We start from the raw sequence: 25,476 nt of genomic DNA on the forward strand, positions 1-25,476 counted from the left end.
TGTCATTATCATTAAAACTCAAAATTTTCAAACACTTTTTATTAGTTTTTCTTAATCAATATGCACACTTAGAATCTTTTTTTTTTTTTTTAATTATGCTTAATCGTTTTTCCGGATGAGTTTTGACGTCAGGCCAATTAGAGGAGATTGCCCGGTACTATATGATACAGTTTCAAACCCGAAAAGAAAAAGCACTAGGGTGGGAGTAGTACCTGCTCGGCTACTCCTAGTCTCTCTCCACTTGCCTAGGCAGAGGGCATGATCTGCTATTCCCAATTTCATGTCTGTCATCTGGTTGCTTGACACAACCACAAGGCAAATGGCAGCGTCTCTCCTGGTTCCGCCACGTGTCAGTACTTTGCGGCATGATGACATGGCCGAGGCACTTGTTGACCATGAGCTTCTCAATTGAAGTGCTAGCTTAAGCTTGCGGATAAACGATCATGCATTTGACGAAAAGAAGGATAACGTATCTTACGTGTAAAGCAGGACGTGGCAGGAGAGCCATGGTGTAACGATCCCCACGTGTCTCGCTGTTACAACAAGTGGGAAAATTTGGTCTCTTCGCTGCTGTTGGACGACGAGGAAACCAAACACATTTCTTTTTGGTGTCTGGATTGGATAAGCTGGGATGGTTTAAGAGGGAGGTGCTTAAAAAAAAAGCACTCATGAAAAAAAGCTGTGAGGATTTTAGGTGTTTGATAAACTGAAAAAAAAAGGTTTATTTTGAAAGCTGCTGTAAAAATAAGCTGAAATCAAAGGAAAAAGCTGAAACTGCTATTTGCAGCTTTGAAAAACTGGTTTTTTTTCAAAGTACAGGTAGCTACAGTGCTCATTTAATGAAAAGACTCACTATCAGACTTTTTTTTCCTAAAATCACTTTTACAAAAAAGTTTACCAAACACTCTGCTGATTTATTTCATAGCCACTTATTCTCACAGCACAGCCTCTTATTCTTACAGCAACTTTTTTTCAAAGCACAGCAATACCAAATCAACCTTTAATGTCGTCACTCGATCAGGAAATTGAGGCGCCTACAAATCCATCTTTGTCAATTATCATGCCAAAACTACTTTTGACATTTGAAGTTTTGAACGCTACCACCCCCCCCCCCCCCAAGAAAAAAACCAAAACAAAAATCCACCTTTAGGGGTCTTGGATTTTATTGGGTAACAGAAGACATTTCCTTGTGTTCGTGTCTCTCATATTGCATGAGACGTCACGCAATGAGAGATGCAAATACTCCCCGCCATCCCCATTGTACATATCTAAGAAAATACGTGGGGCAAATTGATCACCAACTCCCCATCCGACTTGGAAAGGAACTAGTGGATCAATCTTTTACAAAAAAGACGCTGGTTGATAATAGAGTATATGCAGTGGTGTGGCAAAAGGAAGCGGATAAAGAAGAAAAACCGTGTGAAAGCAAGGAAGCAGTGGATAAATATACAAGTAGAGCAGCACAAATGTAAAATTTGAATTTCCATTGTTTTAAGGAAAAAAAGGTCCACATCCTTCACATCCTTCAAACGAGAGATGATCAATCAAAATTAGTAACAGTCGCACATGTTAAACAGCCAATTATTCAAGTTAACATTCACATACTTGAAAGGGGGGAAATACAATGAGCTTATTTAACAAATACGAAACCAAAGAAAGATGAATTGTACTCAACACATGAATGAATGTCCATCGATATCACAACAGTACCCTTGCCTGTTCTGCGCTTCTGCTTTCGCAACACCCAAGTTTCTGCTAATGTTGGAATCGGAATTAAATCTATTTTGCCACTTGAGTTGTGTATTCACAGATCATAGTACACCCAAAAAAATTGAACTAGGACCTGATCTCTCAGAAGAGTATTTTGTGGTCTTCTTTTGTGATCTTTCAGAACACACGCAAACACTGATATCCAAAATCACACACCAAGTAGACCAATCATAATAACAGGGACCAGTGTGTCAAACCTTATTTCTTGGAGAGAAATGGCTTCACTGATTCTACAACTACCTGTTTGTCATGGAAAAGAAAGAATTTCGCATTTATTAGACAGAGTTGAATTGGTTAGTGTGCACACTTCTTCCAAAACACAGACAATACATGCCTGCGAAAGGATGAGGCATTTGATGCATATGCAAATTGCAGCCGAAGCAAGTTACAAAGGCATATGAAACTGGCATCATTTAACAGAACATATCATAAAATTCATGCTCTTACTGAAAAATAAATGAATGATTTGGAACAAATATATTTAATCGTTCCTAGTGGCTCTTACCCTTCCATCATAGGATAATGATGCGAAGATCCAAGGTTCACGAGAGCTCCAAGCAAGGCCTATAGTTTGAAGTAATAATAATTTAGTTTAAGATTACAATAAATCAATTATATGCCTCAGGAGTTGCCATAGTTACCATAAATACTGTCTTCATAATCACTGTAAGAATTGAGCAATGGATCAATCCGCCTTGTAGATGAGTCAACCAGGCTGACAAAACATGATAAGAACCATCAGTAAAATCAAAGAATGTAATTAGTCAACATAAAAATAAGGGGTGTGCTATCCACACACCCCATTTTACTTCTCACACACCCCTTGATAATTTCTGTCCGTTGATCTTCTTCAATTCATCCGATCCGACGGCCGAAAATTAAAAAGGTGTGTGAGAAGTAAAATGGGGTGTGTGGATATCACACCCCAAAAATAATCTATGGAGTGTCAGGGCAAGTAAACTACCGCCCAGACTCATCATCGCTAGGTGGAGAAGCAAACCACAGGTTGACAGCTGAGTCTGTGCCAGAACTCTGCAATAGAATACTTTTATCAGAAAGTGTTCAATTGACTAAAACATGTAAAACCTTGTAGTGTGTGTGTGGGAGAGGGAGAGAGAGAGAGCGCAAACCAAAATCAGCCCATCGTACTCAGGGTTATACAGGACAGCCCATGTCCTGAAAATATTTCAAGAGGTAACAATCAGACAATTAAAGTCTGCAATTATTGACACTTCTTCGACACAAGTATGAACATCCCAAAAATGCTGAAACATACACCAATACACAAAGGATCATCAGGCAAAACATGGCTGAAGGGACCGAAATGTAACGGTACACAAAAAATTTACCAGTGTGTGTGTCCTGGAAGCTCCTGGATAGGCACCTTTGGCTTCCTAAGATCCCATATGCGTATACCAGATTCATCTTCTGCAGTTATCTGTAAAAGTGTTCACAAGGACATTTTTACTCTAAAAAGTCACTCCTCGTACTATTCACTTACAACACTATTTTGTCCTTTTGATTAAAACTCAAAAGTTTTCAAGCCCTTTTCATTAGTTTTCTTTTTCTTTTTTTCCAGTGAAATGCTCTAATGTATTTTGAAAGTAGACAGATTTCTTGTGAGTTGAGAATAGTGTTACTCAATTTCTATGCAAAACAATAGGCTAATCCTTGTCTGTGTGTCAGTGCATGTGTTGAAACATGCAAGTTATGTGAACATCTTTCAAGTTCTCAAATTTAGAATTGGTTGAGATAATAATTGAAGAGAATGAATTAAATATAGACATGAATGAAACAAGCACACTCAGAGGGGAAAAAGCTACACTCTTACAAGGACATGTTTCTTCTTGGGATTATAATCAACATTGCGAACATGAGCATGCTCGATAGAATTTGTCTTCCTGCAGATAAACGGAAACTATTATTGATCAAGAAGGGATACTGACCACAAAAACCTCAAACAAGTAACAGTCCCTAAAATAGTTCTGTTCATTCTTGGTTGATAATAAATATAATCTGCAAAATGACAAGCCAGTCCATATAGTAGTACAGCAATACCCTGGTAGCCATCCCTAGGCAACCCTTCATGTGAACTATCAAACCTGAATCTATGCTTCACACGAGAATTTGAATAATTAAGTTTGAAAATCTATGTTGGCCCTGTTTAACAAATAAAAACAATGCCAGTGTTAATACATACTTCATTGTTCGTAAATCCCAAAATTGGATGGATGATTCACAAGTCGCTGCAACAGCATTCATATCATGCGGATCCCATGCACCACCAGACAAGTAGTGCATCACACCAGCTGACTCCTGTGATTGTACCTGGACTCGGCGAAACGACCTAAATAAGAACAGTCTGAAATTCAAAGTGATAATCCATTGACTTCTAAACCTTTTAAGATCTTGAAAGGCCAATAGTTTTATTATGGTAACAAGATTGAATACAAAAAATACGCAAGAGAGAGAAGACAATTTCGTTGTCTTTTCCTTCCTCCCCGACAATAACCTTTTCTTTTTCTTTGGTTCATGCATGAGTACATTTTGATGAAGTAGGAAACCATAATAATTTAAATCTTGTAAAGAGATAGAACTCTGGTTACTTCCATAAACATGTACTACATATGCGGATGATTGACAAGAAATCTCTAAAGGAATTTCATCAAAAAAAAAAATACCCGAGCAGCTTTTTTGGATAAATCTAAGCTCCACAAGGACAGATTTTCTTCATCAATGCTGATCACCTTATCATGCCTTCCCGATGGCCACCAAAGAATGCTGTTCAATTGTATTCACATTACATAGGAGAGTCAAAGAACAACATGGGAAGAAACAATGAGTCCAACATATAATACAAAGTTCATACCAAACCACATATCAAAACAAATAACACGAAATTAAACTCGAGTTACATTCCACAAGAAATTTATAGCAAATTAACACCTGTTACAAGAATATAACCACAAGAGTACACCAAATAGTCCTCCACAAACTTACATGAGCCAGGAACATTAGACGAGCAACTTCCTTCTAAGCATAAGATAATGATTCCTTAAATTTAATTACTATAGGTAATAATTTATAGTTCTAAATTCTTTTCCTGTTATGATATAAATCTTCCTATTTTATTCAAACAAAAGAGAAAACAGCAGAAAGGAAAAAAATGATTGGAAAGACGAAAGATAAATCGAAATTTATAAAACATAATTAGGCAACTAAATGATGCCGAGAGAAAGAGCAGGGTAAACATACTGACCATTTGATCTTGCCAACTTGTGAGTCAAGGGAGGTAATTCTTTCCAACTGAGGGGAATTCAATTCACCGTATAGCTCAGGGATCTGCCATATTGCTGCTCCGTATGACTCACCTTCAAGCACATTGAACTTTATAAAAACACTACGAATGTCTGCGACATACTGGACTTGCAGAGAATTGAAAGCAAAAAAACAAATATAGAAGCAAGATAAAATAAAAGAAATGTATAATTACCATTATTAGCTTAAAACTTAAAGAGAATTAGGAAAGATAAAAAAGTAAAAGCATCCAATGAACAGTGAGAATATGTGATCAAAGCATTGTTCAACGGTATCATATCAGGGGATTTTGAAATAATCAGAAAAAGAAAATAGAAAAGCAATTACCAGTGGAGTAAACAGTAGAGAAGATGCGTTGGTCGAAGGGACAGGAAGCAAGATCCCAGATCTCGTTGGGGTGAGAAAACAAACCCTCGCACACGAGTTCGGTTCCATCGGAAGAGAGCCGAATCAAATGCACCTACTCAATTCAACATTTCAATTCGATTATTCAGATCCACTGGTTTTATTTGAAAGAATTTGACGAGGGGGAGGAAGGCAGGCAAACCTCGTTTTCTTCTTTGAGACTGAGAGTGCCAGTGATGAAGCTAGTATGATCTGTGTCAGCTTTAACATCTGATATACATCTAGCCTGGCCGATTGTTCGAATGGGAATCGGAATCGGAATCATTAGGGTTTGTGAATTTGGGGGAAAATAGAGTAAAAGTAGGGAAATGCGAATCACCTGGTATTTCAGACCATATCCGATGCCCGACGATCCTCCTTGCATTGCGATTTACTGCTCCACTGCCTGAAACTGAAACTACGATCTTTGCTTTGCGGACTGCAACCACTTGTTGCATACAACCCCCGTCCTCACCTCGCTCGACCTTCGATTCTTTTTCTCATTCCATTTTCGTTTCTGGGTTAATGTCGTAAAACGCGCCGTACAGGCCCACTTAAAAATGTTGAGAATATTAAATCCCAAACAAAAAGATTATTAACATGAGTAGTTCCAACTTTCAATCAAAAAAATTATAAAATTTTAACGAAACATTTTTTGTACTGTTTATTTTTAACGAAAATAAAAATTTTCTTTTAAAAAGTCGATTCTGATACTATCCACTTACAACACATTTTTGTCATTTCAATTAAAACTCAAAGTTTTCAAGTTATTTTCATTAGTTTTCCTAAAAAATTATTAACATGATAATTGTTTTTTCTCTAATCAAATTTCACACTTTTGTTTATTTCTTATTTTTTAAATGATAAATACAAAATGAGAAGAATGCACCGAGACAAAAATTTAATGCAAAAGTCTCGTTCGCATTTATAATCAAGTCTCAACATTTTTCACTACCAGAGCTTGAAGAGGATCATTTTCACTCACAAGAGTGAACAATGAGAACTACATGGCACAAGAGACACTTACACAACTTAAAATGCTAAGATGTTATAAAAACATCCCAAGCAAATCACGTATGTATAAATTCTCACACATAAAAATATATGATTATCTTAGAATACTGTATAAATATTCTAAAATTAGGGCATATGTGCTTACAAGAAATAGAATCTTGCATTGATTAGAAGTATCTCACTCAACTTTTTCCTACGTATATTTACAATATAAATTTTTTATTGAGATCCATAATCAAATATCCAAAAATTAAGAATAAACTCCAATATAATGATAAATTGATCTTATTCTATTTTCTTACTTGTATATTTTAAGCTATGGGAATTTTATAAGCTAATCCCATTCCGATACTTTTATTTTTCTCATTTATGTTAACTAAACATGCCCTTATAAGTAAAAGTTTTCAAAACCGGAAAAGTCTAGCACTAAGATCATCTCCAACCTCTGGGAATAAAACTTAAAAATTTAAGCCATAAAATTTTAAGCCATAATCCAAAAATTGTTTTTCTCCTCTAATGGTTGTGGCTTAATTTTAGCCAAAAATTATTAAATAATGATTTTAGCCTAATTAAATTTTGATAAATAATTAAAAATCATACAAATACATAGGCATTTACAAAGTTTTAAGTGAAATTTGATTTAAATTATTTTTTTTAAATTATTTTAGGCATGATTTAATTTTGAGCCGTCAAATCTTTTTTTTTTTTACCGTTAGATTTAATCTCATAGGATCACATTTGAAATATGACATTTTGGTGGGTCGAGAATAATTTAAGTCAAGCTTAATTTCTGGAGGGGGGAGGGGGAAATCTAGCCTAAAAATATATTTTGTTTCCCATGCTTATTTTAGTCCACCAGTTGGAGATGGTTTGGAGGGGTTTAAAGGGGTGTGGTCAATTTGGATTTCAGATGATTTTAAAAGACCTTTTTGAAGTAACAGATTTCAGAGTATTTTAATAGATTTTACAATTCTATATAAATTTTTGCATATTTGTATGAATTTTTATTATAGATTTCTATGAATTTGATAGGATTTGTTAACATTACCAAACCAGTATAAACATGATAATCAATCATTTGACTTATGTATCTGGCTGTTTGGTGCTAAAGAAAGGTGATTCGTGGGCTAGTGACTCTAGTGTTCCTCCTCTTAATATTGAGGTGTTCCTTACTCCTTAGTCATAGGTGAGTGAATGACCTTCTTGTTACCGAGTGGCATAATCTCAGAGGTCACTTGAATTTCATCATCATCCGAAGCCATGCTGTTTAGTGGGAGCAATGTGTCAAATACTTGCTTTGAGAACAATGGTGCGGAAGTTGTTGGAGCAAAGGGGACTCATTACGCAATGGTGTTGGTATTAATAAAGGGGTGCAATGTGATTTAATTGATAGACTTGTGTGGACTTTTTTAAAATTATAATCGACTACTCATGGAGTTAGATGTATTATTTAGAATCTTCTTAAATCCTAATTTGATTACACAATGATTTCAAAGTCTTTTAAAATCCTAATTGACTACATCCGAGATTTTAAAATCTTTTAAAATGACTATATCCCTAAAACTTATATTTCATGAATTGGAGATGGTCTGAAAAAAGCAGAGGCAAAAGCCCATAACCAAACAAGGGACGAATAGGATCAACTAACCAACCAAACAAAGATCAAGACAAGAAAAACATGAACCAAACCTACACAAGACGGCTCGACCAAGTAATAAGAGCAATTTCACCCCTAAAAAATAAGCTCTCCCAATGTCTATTAATCTATCCAAATGAATAGTACTTGACTGCAATGAATAGTATTTTACCAAGTGCATCTCCACCCCTAAAAAATAAGCTGGCCCAGAGTCTAGTATATCGAATTAAAATATTTTTTTATATTATAAAATAATAAAAAATAATTTTTTTTTTAATTTTGGATAGAATTTTTAACCAATATTGTCACGTCACGTGTCATTTTTCGAAAGTACATTTTTTCTTGAAGATGGTTAGGTATATATATATATATATAATTGTTTAATTTTTTTTGTGTTTTTAAACAATTTTTATAATTTTTTACTAAATTAATTAATCTGGACGGTTGAATTTCAAAAATGTTGAAATCCAACATCCCAAAAGTGGACACGTGGCCCACGGTGAGAGTCTGACATTTTTTTATTAAAGGCTTGAACGCGCGCCCATGCGCCAGCCGCAAAAAAAGACTCAGCCGTAGCTGACATCAAATAGGCCGGATCCTCACTTAGTCCATTATGGGTTGGCCTAGAGACTAGAGTGGACTTTAGGCCGGTCTATTTGGGGGGGGGGGGGGTGGAGTGGGTTTTTAGGTGAAACCTGGCTTCTCTGCCCTCCCACTTCCCATACACTCTCATCTCTTCCTATTTGTGCGGTCACGGTTAAGTCACGTCAACATTTTAAATTACTATTGTTTTTTGTCTTATTATCCCTATAAAAAAAATCAATATAAAATGTTGATGTGGCTTAATCGTGACCGCACAAAATAGAAGGGGATGAGAATGCATGCGAAGTGGGAGGGCAGAGAAGCGGGGTCCTTTTAGGTGCCAACCTATTTTTTTAGACTTTGGGCCAACCTAAAAGAGTGGGCTGGTGTTGCTCTAAGTCAACAAGAGCCTGCAGGTACCAGAGCAGATATTGAAAGAAAACCCAAGTGGAAAAGCTTGCTTCTTCCATCTACCATCTACACTGAATACAAATTGTCAAACCGTTTTGCTTAATAATCCTCCTCCTAAATCCTAATCTATACAAATTGTCAAACCGTTTTGCTTAATAATCCTCCTCCTAAATCCTAATCATACAAATTGTCAAACCGTTTTGCTTAATAATCCTCCTCCTAAATCCTAATCTAATTAATAATACTCGCCCTTTAAACCTAAATACGTCCTCACACACATTAAAAGTCTTTGCCATCTTCCTTCCTCCGCGGACCATACCTAAAAACAAAGTTAGAAAAGGAAACGGAAAAAGAAAAGGAAACCATTTATCAAAATCAAACGAGAGAGAAAGAAAAAAAGAAGTAAACGCAAAGTCACCACCCACCCCATCTCATCCCGTCCCAATTTCAATTTCCTGAGGCTGAGGGCACTATTTGGATTTGGATCCAAGCTCCAACATCATCAGCAACAGATATCTAATCAAATGAGATGGTGAAGTGGAGAATCCTCCTCCTCGAAAACAGGATGACCGTTTATTTTGCCAGATGGTTTTCCGATCTCAATTGGCGCATGCTTCTCTTACTCATCCTTACCATCTCTCTAATACTCTTCCTGTCATTCTCATCTTTCTTTCTTTTTTCTCTCCCACCAACATCCCTTTTGCTCTCATCCGATCCTTCTTTCGCGACGGTCGCGCCTTCCAGTTCCTGGTGCCACCCAACAACTTCAATTCAACTCCAATTGCTTCGCCTACTTCTTCACCAACGGCAACGGGGACCTAAAATAAAAATCGGACCCAGTCATTGAACAAGAAGGAGGATGATGAATTGGGTCACTCCAGAATCGCCATCTGCTTGGTTGGTGGGGCCCGAAAGTTCGAGCTCACGGGGCCGTCCATCCTCGACAAGATTCTCAACAAATATCTCAATTCCGATCTTTTCTTGCACAGTCCTGTTAACCCCAACGCCTTCAAGTTCTCGCTCCTCAAGTCGGCTCCAAGGATCGCCGCTGTCAAAATCTTCCACCCCAAAAGGATACCCGAGACCGAGTGCTAACCGCCAACAACTCGCCCAATGGCATCCAGGTTCCTCTTTCTTTCTCAATTCCTGATTCTGTTTTCATTTTTTTGTTATTTTAATTTTTTTAAATAAACATTATATTAATTATATTTCAGTTTTACGATATTATGGAATGGTCGGATTGAATTAATTTGGTTCGTTAACCATAAATGAAGAAGATAAAGGGAGCGTGGCTAATCGTTGTATCGTATCGTCTTGCTCCTTCTGTCAATGGAAAATCCTTGGGAAGAATAACGTGTTTACAACAATTAGTTCTTCCTGCTGCCATTTTTGTTATGTGTTTGTCATTTTCAATTAATTTGGTATGAGCTACGTGCGTACACCTACTAATTAGTAATTAAATTGTTTTAGGAGAGAGAAAATCAAAATGCATTCGTAAAATACAAGGTAGGAGGACTAAGAGGCAGTACAAATAACTCAGACACGTGTCATAGTCCTTTGGCTTCCTCGGTTGAAAATGACTTTTTGTCATAGGTTATGTTTGACTTAAAATCTTTTGGTCCCTCAGTTTGAGATGATAAGAAATATGGTCTAGCACTGTTTATTAAAATATTAATTTCTAGGAGTTCACATATACAAGTTGTACCATTCGTCTTCTAGTTGGTGGAACGAATGGTGAGATGATTTCATCACTTGGCTGGTGGTACGAAAGAGAGTACGGGTAACACATTTCATCACCTGGTTGGTGGCATGAAGGAAATTACGGGTTGTACATTTCATCACCTGGTTGGTGGCATAAAGATGAGTTTCTTCTTCACCTGGTTGGTGATAAGATTGGCAAGTTGCCAAATAATATTAGAGTACTGGTTGTACAATTCATCACCTGGTTGGTGGCACGAAAGTAATTTCCTTCTTCACCTGGTTGGTGATAAGAGCGGCAAGTTGCCAAATAATATTAGAGTACGGGTTGTACATTTCATCACCTGGTTGGTGGCACAGAGTTCCTTTGTCACCTAGTTGGTAAGAATAAGGGCAAGGTGCCGAGGCACATTGTAGCAAGTGTTGAATGACACAAAGTATGTTGAACCCTTTCGAAGCACAATTGGTTTATGTATGGATGTGTTGGGATGTATGATGTTTATGTATGAATGTGTTGGAATGTATGATGTTTATGTTGACTGACATGAGTGATGTTTATGAATGTTTTGCTATGCTTGAAGGGATCCATGCTTTCGATAGGTTTGGAAGATGTGTTGAGTGACAAACAGTTTCCTTAGTTCTTCAAATGAGTATACTGTCTCGGGTGGAAGACGACAATACCAGTTTAGAGCTCCGTCAGAGAGGGTGGAAGAGAAGAGAAGACATCGCTCTTCGTCGGTGTGCATCTGATATGCCATGGTGGACTCAAAGAGGTTAAGGTGTTCAATCAGGTCATCTCTTCCAGTATAGAGTTGTAAACCAAGTTTTTGTTTTGTCTTCACTTGAATGGGGTGTCGATGATCCTCCTTGTGAGAGGGCCATGCCTGAGTTGGTTCCAGTCAAGTATCTCGCCCTGACGTTCGACCTTCAACTTGTTTACTTCCTCAATGAGCTGTAGGACAATGGGGTCCTGAGTGGAGTCATGTACCACTGGAATTTTCTTCCGTAAGTCTCCATCGTTTCTCAGAAGTAAGAAAGTTTGAGTAGGAGCGTGTGATTTTTCCTTGGACTCGCCGTACTGACTTCTAGGGTGAGTCTGTCGGAATACCTCCGAGTCCTCTGTACCTTCATGTTCCTCTGGGACCTGTCGTTCTTTCCTTAAATGGGCAGCTGGCCTAGGTCGTGGAAGGGGACCAAGTCTTTCAGAAACCCTTGGGTCATTGATCTTCGAGCTTATATAGAAAGGATTCTCTCGACGTTGTTTTAAGAAGTCTCGGTAGTCACGATAAACGGCTTTCAATCCTTCCAACCCTTATGCAAGGAGGTGTCTTCCTCCACTTCTCCTGTTTTGGGTCGAAGCAACTGGGTTGAGAGAAGTCTCATGTTGATCAATGTTTTGATGATTAGCTCACTCCTCATCAATGATACCCATGTCGAAGGAAGGTGACCCTTCATGTTAGGTTACCTTCGCGTGTTTAAGTACGCTTAGTTTCGTGGAACGTCTTGAAAAGCTTCTCATATTATTCTTGGAGGATCTCATTCTTTATTGCTATCTTATTGTTCTGATCCTCCAGCTCCTCGACTTTAGCTTGAATAGCAGCTTCTTCCTTTCCTTCTTTCGTTGCTTCATCCTAGGTGCAAGATGGGTGTCATTCTGTGTGTCGTGGCTTCATTCGCTCCCCATATTGGAGAGGGATGCCTGGTCAAAAGAGAGTGTACGAATGGTGGAAACCAGCTTGACAAAGCTGAAAAGAGTGGGAATAAGTGTCGTTCCCACAGACAGCGCCAAATGTTGATGCACAAAATCAATGAGGACTTTGGTACAACAAAAAGTGTCAAGTTTGTGACATTCGCTAGATTGCTCCGGTCACTAGTGTGGATAAATATGTAAATGGATAGAGACAGGGAAGCAAACATAAGATATACGTGGTTCACCTATATTGGCTACGTTCACGGAGTAGAGAAGTTCTCATTAATTGTGAAGGGCTTACACAAGTACATAGGTTCAAGCTCTCCTTTAGTGAGTACTAATGAATGATTTAGTACAAATGACATTAGAAAATATTGTGGGAGAATGATCTTTTTTTATATAAGAGAATTTCTAGCTTTGTTCTGACATTGACACGTGTTGTGTTGTGATTGGCTTTTGATGTTGACACGTGTCGCGCTATGATTGGCCTCCTGGTTGGAGGGAAACTTTTATGGATCCTTGACGGTATAACGTTGACCGATGCTCAGTAGTTTCGGGATTGGTCAAATATGGTACAAACAGAAGTCATTTGACCCTCATTTGGTTAGAGATGATTTTATTTGAGCTCTTTCAGCCAGCTGAGCTGATCCACCAGTATATGAATAATAATAATAATAATAATAATAAATAATAAATAATAAATCATTTGTAGAGTAATATTCTTGAATTAACTTTTTAATCTTTTTAACAAACATTATTATATACATTAATGGGGAGGGGTAGTCTTAGTCTTATAATGAACTAGTAATAATATAGTTCAAACTCACATTTGACAATAATTCAACCTTAGACCTCTCACTTACACGTGAATATGAATATCACTACACCGTAGTACTAAGAACTTAAATTTTGGTGGATAAATAAAAACTTGTCATGTTGTTCTGGTATTGTATTTTGTTGGATAAATAAAATGTGGAACTCGGTGTTAATTTCATAAAATTTAAAATGAATTAAATGTAATATGCAGGGTCTCTTGCAATATTTCAACCTGGTGGAAGGCTGCCTAACTATGATCCGAGCTTACCAAAAACAGAACAACTTCACCTACGATTGGATTGTCCGAACCCGCGTTGACGGTTACTGGAACGCCCCCCTCCACCCCAAGTACTTCGTGCCCGGTCAGTACCTGGTCCCACCAGGCTCCAGCTACGGCGGACTCAACGACCGCTTTGGAGTTGGCGACCTCAACACCTCCACTGTCGCCCTCTCGCGCCTCTCCCTCCTTCCCCAGCTCGACGCAGCCGGATTCCACCAACTAAACTCCGAAACCGCCTTCAAGGCCCAACTCACCATCCAAGGGGTACCTTACGTCACTAAACGACTCCCCTTTTGTATTGTAACAGACCGCAAGTACGAGTTCCCGCCACACCGCTTTGGAGTGCCGGTGGCGTCCTTGTCAAGCCCAGGGCCATTGAGCGGGGCCAAGTGCAGGCCTTGCACGCCCGTATGCCAAGGCCCGTGCGTGGCCGACGTGATGCAGTCTCTCTACAAAGGGTGGAGCTGGACCCACTGGGCAAACGGCACCCTTGAGCTCTGCGATGCCCATGACGCTTGGGAAAAGGATTGGGAGATCAAATTTGACCGAGTTGCTGGGAAGAAACTGGCTGCCGAGAGAAAGCGAGTTGCAGGCATGACGACAGAGCAATGCATTCATGATTTCAACCAAATGAAGAAGCGAACTGCCAACTGGGACGCACCCCCGGCAGAACAGATTTGTAGCCACTGAACAAAAACAAATATAGAGCGACAACGATATGGGAAAGAAATATAGTGTGGAAGACAGTGATTTTGGATTCGTACATTCTCTTGATTTAATCATATAGAATGTCTTTTTATAAAAGGAAATTAATCAACACAACCCACAGGCTTTACAGCTCTAACTATACTATAACTTCGGCCTATAACAACAACGTATGGATGACAGTCTTCACAATTTTGTATGAATGCCGTGTCCGGACTTCACGAGGACATGCACTGTGGCCTTCCAAGACTCTCCATATAGCCTTGTCTAAGAGGCCTGGGATGCCATAAAGAAGGTGGACCTGTTACAATTAAAGATTGAAAAATTGCTTTTTATCCGGTCCAAAACTGAGAGCATTAGGTCCTCAATCCTGTTTTCCAAATCTTAGGTCTAGCACAACGTATAACTAAAAAACAGGATTGAGGAAAGAAATAATGCAGCAATCTTAAAGTATATCTACCATGAAGATAGTGCGAAGCTTTTGAGGATTGTAGTTGTGTTCCATTGATGAAGCTTTGTTGAATTTCCCAATTTCCAATTTCCTTTTTTTTTTTTTTTTTTTTTTGGGAAAACTAGAAATTTGAAAATGTGGGAGAGACAACGTATACAAATTTTGCTTCCATACTGTTAAGCGAGAGATTGTGATGCAAGCCACATCTTGTAGTAGTCGAAGGTTTGGATGAACCATATAAATTGAATTTGCTTCGAACAGTCTTGATCAAGAGCGTGTGAAGCTTTCTATGAGTTGTAGTGTTTGCATTGTTACAGAGGAGAAATGTCTGAAGCAGATGCAAGAGGGCTGAAGAGCTTGATCTTCGTATACCATGCACTGAAGCCATTGTTGGCTTGCAATAAGATTTTGTTGGTGACTATAGCTCTTGTTAGACATAAGTGCTCCCCTAGTTGAGTTGTAAAACTTGATGGTTTTTTATTATTTGTGAATGCTAGGAGTTCACATGTACAAGTTGTACCACTCGTCTTCTGGTTAGTGGAATGAATGGTGGGTTGCTTTCATCACTTGGTTGGTGGTACGAATGTGAATTCCTTAATCACCTTTCATCACATTTCATCACCTGGTTAGTGACATGAAGGAGAGTACGCGTTGTACATTTCATCACTTGGTTGGTGGCATGAAGGAAAGTACGCGTTGTACATTTCATCACCTGGTTGGTGGCATGAAGATGAGTTCATTCTTCACCTGATTGGTGATAAGGGTGGCAGGTTTCCAAATAATATTAGAGTACGGGTTGTACATTTCATCACCTAGTTGGTGGTACGAAGGTGAGTTCCTTCATCACCTAGTTGGTGAGAATAAGGGCAAGGTGTCGAGGCACATTGTGGCAAATGTCGAATGACACAAAGTGTGTTGAACCCTTTCGAAGCACAGTTGGCTTATGTATGGATGTGTTGGAATGTATGATGTTTATGCATAAATGTGTTGGAATGTATGATGTTTATGTATGAATGTGTTGAAATGTATGATGTTTATGTATGAATGTGTTGGAATGTATGATGTATATCCTTTGTATAGTCTTGTTGACACATACTTAGATTTTGTTTTGTATTGGAAACATTTGCGTTGAAGCTTCAACACTTGAGTGTTTCATTGCTCAGAATGTAAAAGAGTTTAGGGCCGAGTTGGCTAAATCACCTCTTTATTGAATTCATACCAAACGGTCTTTGTTACATAGGATGCCGAACGGCTGTAGCTTAACACTTGTACAATGTGAGTCTATTTGTAATAGTACTTCATGTGGTCAGTATTCCATGGATGGCCAAGGGTCTTGCTGTCGGAGTTTCTGAGCTTGTAGGAGCCAGGGCGGCTGATGCCGACGACCTCGAACCGTCCGTCCCAGTTAGGACTGAGTGTTCCTTCACTCGGGACCCTATCACAGAGTAATCTTTTCTTTAGTACCCAGTTTCCCACTTTGAAAGAGCGAGGTTTGACCCTTGAGTCGTAGTAGTTGGAAATGCGCTGCTTGTAGGCGACATTCCTCAGGTGAGCCTGATTTCTGTGTTCCTCGACTAGATCCAGGTTGAGGGTGAGTTGTTTGTCGTTCTCACTCTGCATGTAATTCTGGATTCGGTATGTTGCTTGCTCAAGCTCAACCGGGACAACTGCTTCTGTACCAAAAGCAAGTGAGAATGGAGTTTCTCCTGTGGAAGTCCGATATGAAGTGCGGTATGACCAAAGAACTTGGGGTACGAATTCTGGCCAACAACCTTTAGCTTTGTCCAAGCTAGTTTTCAGAGTGCGCTTGATTATTTTGTTAACGGCCTTGACTTGTCTATTAGACTGGGGATGGGCTGGAGAGGCAAAACATAAGTTGATGTTGAACTTAGAGCAGAACATCGTGAACTTCTTGTTGTCGAACTGCCGCCCATTGTCCGTGACTATCGCATTGGGAATGCCGAATCTACAGAGGATGTTCTTCCATACGAAGTCTTCTATTTTTCCCTCAGTAATGGTTGCCAAGGGTTCTACTTCAGCCCACTTTGTGAAGTAGTCAACTGCAAAGATTGCATAGCGGACCTTGCCCTTCCCTGCATGCATTGGGCCGATCAAATCAAGTCCCCATTGGGCGAAGGGCCAAAGGCTGATCATAGAAGTAAGCGGCTCGGGAGGGGAGTGAGGGATAGTTGCGTAGCGTTGACACTTATCACATGAGCGAGATATTCTGATGGCATCTTGGTGGAGTGTTGGCCAATAGTATCCTTGGCGAAAAGTCTTGTGTGCTAGGGATCGAGACCCAGCATGATCTCCGCAGACTTCTTCATGTATTTCCCGAATGACAATTTCCGCCTCCGCAGATGTAAGGCATCTTAGGTATGGCAGGGTAAAACCGCGCTTGTAGAGTTGGTCATTAATGATCAGGTAGCGGGCAGACTTGTATCGAATCTGCTTAGCTTGGACTTTGTTAATTGGGAGGGTGTCATGAACAAGGAATTTATAAATTAGGGTGATCCAACTATCTTCTTGTTGTAAATTGCACACTTCCGCGACCATGGTGCTTGGTACCGCTAACAATTCGACATGAATTTTTCTCCCAATCTTGTCTTCCACTGCCGAGGCGAGGCGAGCCAAAGCGTCTGCATGACTGTTTGCCGCTCGAGGAACTTGGGTGATCTGGTAGTGGAAGTGTTTGAGCAAAAGTCGCGTTTGCGCAAGATATGCTGTCATAGAGCTATCCTTAGCATCAAAGTTGTTTGTGACTTGGTTGACCACTAATTGGGAGTCACTGAAGATATCAATTCGTTTAACCCCAAGATGCTTGGCCAAACGTAAGCTTGCTAGAAGGGCTTCGTATTCGGCCTCGTTGTTCGATGCCTTGAATTTGAAACAAAGAGCGTATTCTATCGCCACTTTGTCAGGGGTAGTGAGGACTAATCCTGCTCCGCAGCCCTGTTGGTTGGATGAGCCATCAACATACAGACTCCATGCTGGGGTTGTTGATTCTATCTTCTGAGCTTTCGATGGTAATGAAGCTATTGCTTCAGGTGTAGAAGCAATGTCAACAGGATATGTGAAGTCGGCGATGAAATCTGCTACTGCTTGACCCTTTTCGGCTGGTTTTGGTTGGTAGGAGATGTCAAACTCACCCAATGTTATCGCCCATTTGATCATTCACCCAAACGTGTCAGGACTCTGGAGTATCTGTCGAAGAGGGTGATTGGTAAGCACGATGATGGCGTGTGCTTGGAAATAAGGGCGAAGTTTTCGAGCATACATGACCAATGCTAGAGCTAATTTCTCAATGTTGGAGTATCGTGTCTCCGCATCTTGTAGGGCCTTGCTAGCGTAGTAGACGGGCCGTTTGACACCACTGTTCTTTCGGATAAGAACAGAACTGACTGCTGAAGCCGAGACCGATAGATAGATAATGAGAGTGTCACCAACTTCTGGTTTGGAGAGCAAAAGGGCTTTACTCATGTACTTTTTGAGGTTCCTGAATGCCTTGGCACATTCCTCCGTCCATGTAATGTACTTCTTATTTCCCTTGAGTGCTTTGAAGAAAGAAACACATCTGTCTGTGGCCTTAGAGATGAATCTGGTTAAGGCTGTCACCTTGCCAGTAAGGCTTTGGATGTCTTTTGAAGTTACTGGCTCTTTCATGTCGAGGATTGCTTTGATCTTTTCGGGGTTAGCTTCAATGCCTCGTTGGCTAATCATGAAGCCTAAGAATTTGCCAAAGCCCACGCCGAAGGCACATTTGTTGGGGTTCAACCTTATTCGATACCTCTTTAGAATGGTGAAAGTTTCAGATAGGTTGGTGATGTGTTGGTCTGCATGTTTGCTCTTGACTAACATATCATCAACGTAAACTTCCATGCTCTTCCCAATCTGTTCGGCGAACATTGAATTGACCAGTCTCTGATAAGTTGCTCCTGCATTCTTTAGACCGAATGGCATGACTTTGTAGCAATATAGTCCCCTGTCAGTAGTGAAGGCTGTGTGTTCTTGGTCTGAGGGGTTCATGAGGATTTGGTTGTATCTTGAATAAGCGTCCATAAAGCTCAAGAGCTCGCACCCTGCCGTAAAGTCTATAAGTCTATCAATGAGAGGAAGGGGGAAACTATCCTTTGGGCATCCTTTGTTTAGGTCGGTGTAGTCGACACACATTCTCCACAAGACCTTTTGAAGCATGAGACTTTCCTTGGTCGGATTTTTCTTAACAAGGACAACATTTGCTACCCATGTTGGGTAATTGACTTCACGGACGAAGCCTATGTCCTTGAGTTTTTCAACTTCTGCTTTCATCGCCTCGTATCGTTCAACATCATAAGATCTTCACTTATGTTTTACTGGTTTGGTCTTAGGATCAATACTCAAGTGGTGACAGATGATATCGGAAGAGATGCCCGGCATATCTTTATATGACCAAGCGAAGACCTCGGCGTTCTCTTGCAAAAATGAGATCAACGACAACCGAATGGGTGGTGACAAAGTGGTGCCAATCTTCACCATGCGATCTGGATGGTCTTTGGAGATAGAGACATTCTCTAACTCTTCAGCGGGTTGTGCTTGCTGGGTGAAGGAGTCATCTCGAGGGTCATCGGGTTGACTGTTGCCATTATGAAGATCCGAGTTGGCTTCATCTGGACTGGTATTTACTACTTGGTTATGTATAGAGAGGGTATCCTTGGGGACATGCAGGTGTTGTTGCTTAACTGAAGTGTTGTAACATGATCGAGCACTAAGTTGATCTCCCCTGATGTATCCATTGCCGAAATGGGTTGGAAACTTCATCAACAACATATGTGTGGATACCATGGCCTTGAGATCATTGATGCCTGTGCGCCCAAAGATGACATTGTATGCCGTCGGGTAATTGACCACTAGGAAGTTAATGGTAATAGTAGCTATGTAGGGGCCTGTACCAATGGTGAGGGGTAAGTGTATACTCCCTAAAGGTTGCACGATATCGCTAGATAAGCTTATCAGAGGAGAAATCGAGCGATCGAGTAAGTGTTCAGCTACATTAAGTGCCTTGAAAGCTTCAACAAACATGATATTGACTGAAGCACCTGTGTCTATCAAGATTCGTTTCACATCAAAATTTGCTATGTGCGCCTCCGCGATCAGCGGGTCGTTGTGAGGGTAGATGATACCTCTTTCTTCCTCAGGGTAGAAACATATTGGATCCCAGTTAGGCTTTTGATATTTGTCTCCCCTGATGTCTTCCACGTGAAACACTTGATGGCCAGGTCTCAAAGTTCGTTCATTGTTTTTCATGGCCCTATTGGAAGATTCAGACATAGGTGTGCCGCCGCTTATAGAATATATCACATTCACCTGGCGTTGGTTACGGTTATCCCTTGGAGGGTGAAGGAGGAACTGATCAATTTTTCCTTCACGTGCCAAAGCTTCAATATGATCACGGAGGATGACGCACTTCTCGCCATCATGGCCATTATACTCGTGGTAGCAGCAAAACATGCCCGTGTTTTTCGTGGACTTGTAATCTGGCTGTCTTGGCTTTGGCTTTGGTATCAGATGAGCTATACTGGGGTAGATGGCCGCGCATGTAGCGTTCAAAGGTGTGTATGTCTCATACCTCGGGGTAGGGCCTGTCTTGACATGTGATTGGCCCACTGCATTGACTGCCTGGGGACGGGCGTTATTGTGACGATATCCTGAGTTATCCCGATAGTGCCCCTTATTCTTTTTATTAAAATGAGATTGGTGAGGATGGAAATCTTTCCTTTTGCCCTGGGATTGATATGTCTGCTGACTTGGCGAAGCATTAAATGAGGCCGGGGGGTGTGCTGCTACCGTTTGGAAGGTTGAGGTCTTTTCATTCGGTTGGATCTGGCATCCACTCTCTACTTGCTGATAAGGGGTGACTGTAGGGGGTTTCCCTTGATATGTCATTGCCTCGGCAGAGGCATGGTTGTAAGCTTGTGCCATCACCTCAGAGTAAGTCTTCCAAGTGTTGGCATTGATTATGTACTTGAAGAAACAGTCACGTAAGCCTGCCATGAAGGCCTTAAGGGCGGTCTTGTCATCTGCCTCAGCGCAGCGGGAATACTCATGGCTGAAGCGGCCAGCATACTTTCGTAATGACTCGTCCGGCTTCTGGCGAATAGTGTACAAGTCATCTGCGGAATGCAAGCGATCGGTCTGGAAGATGTGTTGAGAGACAAACAACTTCCTCAACTCTTCAAATGAGTCTACCGTCTTGGGTGGAAGACGGCAATACCAGTTTAAAGCTCCGCCAGAGAGGGTGGAGGGGAAGAGAAGGCACCGTTCTTCATCGGTGTGTCTCCGGTATACCATGGTGGACTCAAAGAGGTTAAGGTGTTCAATCGGGTCTTCCCTTCCAGTATAGAGTTGTAAGTCAAGCTTCTGCTTTGTCTTCGCTTTGAGGGGGGTGTTGAGGATCCTTCTTGTGAATGGGCCAGGCCTGGGTTGGTTCCAGTCAGGTATCTCGGCTTGACGTTCAGCCTTCAACTTGTTTACTTCCTTCAGGAGCTGTAGGACGAAGGGGTCCTGAGTGGAGTTGTGCATCACTGAAGTTTTCTTCCGTAAGTCCCCATCGCCTCTTGGAAGTAGGAAAGTTTGATCAAGATAGCATGATTTTTCCTTAGACTCGTCACACTGACTCCTAGAGTGAGTATGTCGGAACATTTCCGAGTCCCCTGTACCTTCATGTTCTTCTGGGACTTGTTGCCCATTCCCTAGATTAACTGGTGGCCTGGGTCGTGGGAGAGGATCGAGTCTTTCAGAAACTCTTAGGTCATTGATCTTCGAGCTTATGTGGATGGGATTCTCTCGACGTTGCTTTAGGAAGTCTCGACAATCGCGATAGACGACTTTTGATCCTTCCACTCCTTCTGTGAGGAGGTGCTTTCCTCTACTCCTTCTGCTTCAGGTTAAAGCAGCTGGGTTGAGAGAAGTCTCATGTTGATTATCACATTGATGTGTAGCTCGATCCCTATCAGGGATGTCCATGTTGGATATCGGTGACCCTTCGTGTTGGGGGGCATTCAGATGATTGTTGACCTCAGCAGGGGCGACGAGCTTGTGTGCTTGAGCATGCCTAGCCTCGTGAAGCATCTCGAAAAGTTTTTCATACTGCTCTTGGAGGACCTCGTTCCTCATCACTATCTTGTTGTTCTGAGCTTCTAACTCATCGACTTTAGCTTGAAAAGTAACTCTATTTCCTTCCTGCTTTCGTTGCTTCATACTAGGTCCAATAAGGGTGTCATTCTGTGTGTTATGGCTTCTTTCGCTCCCAATGTTGGAGAGAGATGTTTGGCCAAAAGAAAGTGTACGAGCGGTGGAAACCAGCTTGACAAAGCTGAAGAGAGTGGGAATAAGTGTCGTTTCCCACAGACGGCGCCAAATGTTGATGCACAAAATCAGCGAGGACTTTGGTACAACAGAAAGTGTCAGGTTTGTGACCTTCGCTTGGTTGCTTCGATCACTAGTGAAGATAAGTACGTAAATGAATAGGGACATGGAAGCAAACACAAGATGTACGTGGTTCACCCAGATCAGCTACGTCCACGGAGTAGAGGAGTTCTCATTAATTGTGAAGGGTTTACACAAATACATAGGTTCAAGCTCTCATTTTGTGAGTTCTAGTAAATAGTTTAGTACAAAATGACATTAGAGATTATTGTGGGAGAATGATCTCTATTTATAGAAGAGAGTTTCTAGTTTTGTTTTAACATTAACACGTGTCGTGTTGTGATTGGCTTCTAATGTTGACACGTGTCGCGCTGTGATTGGCTTCTGATGTCGACACGTGTCGCATTGTGATTGGCCTCCTGGTTGAAGGGAAGCTCTTCTGGGTCCTTGACAGTATAACGTTGACCAGTGCTCAGTAGTTTCGGGATTGGTCAAGTATGGTACAAACATCTACCAATGAATTTTTAGTTGAGGAACTAACGATAATAGATATTTAGTTGAGAGATCATTGCTCCAATTTAATTAAGGTTGAAGGATCATTGCTACAATTTAGTCAACTTAAAAACGTTGCTCCGTGAGCCTGTGCCAAGCTTTGGGTACGCCCGAACCAAAACGAGCTACGCCAACCACGGAGGAGAGGACAAATAGTATTGTCTTGGCTAAATGCGAGATCAAACTTATTTAAGAAAAGAAAATTGCAGAGCATTCTTTGCGAACCAGTTGTTACAAAGTTAATTTATACTATCTGGAGTGTATAACTTTTCATCAACTAGTTGTGACCAATATATTTTGGGTAGTGCTATCTACACATCAATTAACTTCTCACACCCACATTGTTACCGTCAGTTGATATTTATTCAATTCATTCAATCAACAATGAATTGAATATATAAAGAGGACGTAAAATTATAGAAAAACATCAACATTATTAACATGAATAAAGGGCATGGAAGGCATATATATAAAATACTTGATCAATGGATTCTTTGGTAGCGATATCTAGCTAGCTAGGGTTTTCATTTTAGACAACAAATTAGTATAACAGTTTCTCAATAAATATAAACAGAAATTGGATTGACATATTTTATATATATATATATATATATATATATATATATAGTGGTATTGGTACAAGTATACTACTACTGAATATAGGATTGACCAGTGATATCAAGGTCTCGGTCGCCGGTGGAAGGTGGGGGTGTGTGCTTGGGGGGTTGAGTGGTGGCTTCAGCTGGTCCGTCGGCACTCTGGCTGTCACTGGCCCGTGGTTTTGCTTTTTCTTTTGCAGGCTGATCTGGCTCTCTACCGTACATTCCACCGCCATAGGCTTCATATGTTAATGGCTTCATCCTTGATATTTCACTATGACTACCACCACCTCCATCCTCCTCCTTCTTCTGCTTAACCTCCTCCCGTCTCTGCTTCTCCCTTTCCTTTTCCATTTTCTGATGATCCATTGATTCCCTATTTAGTAATAGATAATCTATTCGTGGTCGTACTTTTACTAGCTAGTTATATACATAATTCCAACTGCCACCGATCAATATATGTATGACACGCGTCTTGTTTTATGGTGAAGTGGCGAAACCCCTAACTGCCTTCTGTCATCCATGCATGAGCAACTACATCCTCATGCATGTACAAGCACACCTCTATAGTAGTCCATATCCACCTGACTTCGTACTTTACTCGAAATCAATCTCTCTCACTCTCTAACTAATTTTCTGGAGAAAAATTTGTATAACATGATTTACAGTGTCACAGTTATATAATCCAGTACAAATAATGAAATTATGTGTTAAACTTCTTTACTTATCTTTGTGCTATTCATACAAAACAGTACCATTACGCTTAATTTTAGACTATCACTTCGAAATGATCTAGTATTGTGGTACCGCACATACATTTTATATGTGTTCATTACTTCGACATAACTTAGTGTTGTGCTACTACGCATGCGTTTTATACATGTTCATTAACTTGTCCCACTTGATTATTTGTTTTTTGCTCATCTTTTGTTCCCCCAAATAATTTTTCAAGAAAAGTTGGACACTCACTGATTAGTTTATAGACTGCACAATGATATTCATATTGGTGGTAATGGTATATGTATCATTCTTCTCAATTAATTTGTGCCACTTGATTATTTGTTTTTGCTTTTCTTTTATTCCCCCAATAATATAATAGATATAGTTATATACCTTGAAAAAGTTGTTCACTAATCATAATATATTCCAGAATGATAATAGTGGTAGTCCTGCATATATATTTTATGTCCACCGCACATAAATATATATATATATATATATAATATATATAATGTGTAAAAACCCATATCCAGCAACCACTATATTCCAACATAACTCAGTTGTTCATGAGTCAAGTACATTTTAAGTTTTTCATCTTACATACGGTTTTATTAAAAACATGATATTTTTAGAGATTAAAATGAAGTTTTCTAATAATCAATTAAGTACTTGTCATGAAAACCCACTACTACGAGTTAGTAATAATATTGGAGTCGAGAGCTTGTGAAACTTGAGAAAGAAAGGAGATGAAGAACTCAAAAAGGAGATGAAGAAGTCAAAGTAACATTGAAGAAGATGAGGGAATTGGAGGCGTCCATCGCTGGGACTGAAACTTTGCTCCGACAAAGAGTTTGATCAACGCTAGGGTTTCACTGCTCAACACTCTCACCCTAGTCTAAATTAATATTTGCCATGTGTACTTTTAGTTTTTAATTTCTATACAAATTCCCATTTATTAAATTTGTCTCCGTCGTCGAATTAATAGAAGAATTGTGTGCAATAGCATAAAGCTTTGGGGTTGATATTGCAGCCGATGAATATTAACAAGTAAATGTACTTGATTAAACTAACTATTACCGACTTTAACTGACAAAACCTCCACGCATATGCTAGCTGGCGAGGGTTTGGCATGGGCATCGTTGCACAGTTTTATTATCTTAACAATTCATAATTAATGTCGGATTCTTGCATCCGCCATCCGGCAATTCGATCTAATCAACTTTGCTGATATCGATAAGATGAATTATTGATAATTAGTAATACCCTCAACTTGTTCTTGTTCTTCTAATTATACGTGCGTTGTATATATTAATGTATGACATTAGTTTTTCTCCACTGTCATAGACAACTTTAACACAACGAGGTTAGTGGTCCCTAATTATTACCTAATAATTTTAAGCAAAAAGATTATATTTTTAGTTTAATTAACTGTAGTATGTAAGTCGA

General features: G+C 40.0%; 2 protein-coding genes and 1 pseudogene across 3 annotated transcripts; 1 reads left to right on the forward strand and 2 right to left on the reverse strand.

The window, feature by feature from the left end:
* Positions 1 to 1,467: 1,467 nt before the first annotated feature.
* On the reverse strand, positions 1,468 to 6,015 carry LOC126603233 (WD repeat-containing protein DWA2-like). 2 transcript variants are annotated; one of them, XM_050270012.1, is made up of 13 exons: positions 5,813 to 6,015; positions 5,636 to 5,719; positions 5,416 to 5,548; positions 5,030 to 5,141; positions 4,452 to 4,551; positions 3,971 to 4,098; positions 3,602 to 3,671; positions 3,120 to 3,208; positions 2,901 to 2,946; positions 2,735 to 2,802; positions 2,412 to 2,485; positions 2,276 to 2,334; positions 1,468 to 2,010 (listed from the first exon to the last, which is right to left on the reverse strand). In XM_050270012.1, exons 1-13 carry the CDS (start codon positions 5,855 to 5,857, stop codon positions 1,969 to 1,971), a joined length of 1,050 nt encoding a protein of 349 aa, XP_050125969.1. In that variant the 5' UTR covers positions 5,858 to 6,015; the 3' UTR covers positions 1,468 to 1,968. The 2 variants fall into 2 exon arrangements, with proteins under 2 accessions (XP_050125969.1, XP_050125970.1); XM_050270013.1 differs by lacking the exon at positions 1,468 to 2,010 and adding an exon at positions 2,086 to 2,173.
* A 3,374-nt stretch (positions 6,016 to 9,389) lies between these two features.
* LOC126606043 (uncharacterized) lies at positions 9,390 to 14,746 on the forward strand (annotated as a pseudogene).
* Positions 14,747 to 23,153: 8,407 nt separating this feature from the next.
* LOC126606044 (uncharacterized) lies at positions 23,154 to 23,679 on the reverse strand. Its single transcript, XM_050273510.1, has one exon. It carries the CDS (start codon positions 23,677 to 23,679, stop codon positions 23,362 to 23,364), a length of 318 nt encoding a protein of 105 aa, XP_050129467.1. The 3' UTR covers positions 23,154 to 23,361.
* Between the last annotated feature and the right edge of the window lie 1,797 nt (positions 23,680 to 25,476).

Source organism: Malus sylvestris, chromosome 15, assembly GCF_916048215.2.
Source record: "Malus sylvestris chromosome 15, drMalSylv7.2, whole genome shotgun sequence".
Classification (NCBI taxonomy): Eukaryota; Viridiplantae; Streptophyta; class Magnoliopsida; order Rosales; family Rosaceae; genus Malus; species Malus sylvestris.

What these genes read in the sequence shown, in the direction of transcription:
- LOC126603233 (XM_050270012.1), bottom strand. Translation starts at nt 5,857, where the DNA reads ATGCAAGGAGGATCGTCGGGCATCGGATATGGTCTGAAATACCAG. An exon ending in CTCTACTGTTTACTCCACTG is followed by an intron (nt 5,142 to 5,415) that starts GTAATTGCTTTT and finishes ATGTGCTTGAAG; the next exon opens with GTGAGTCATACGGAGCAGCA. An exon ending in TATCCAAAAAAGCTGCTCGG is followed by an intron (nt 4,099 to 4,451) that starts GTATTTTTTTTT and finishes CGCCGAGTCCAG; the next exon opens with GTACAATCACAGGAGTCAGC.
- LOC126606044 (XM_050273510.1), bottom strand. Translation starts at nt 23,679, where the DNA reads ATGGATCATCAGAAAATGGAAAAGGAAAGGGAGAAGCAGAGACGGGAG.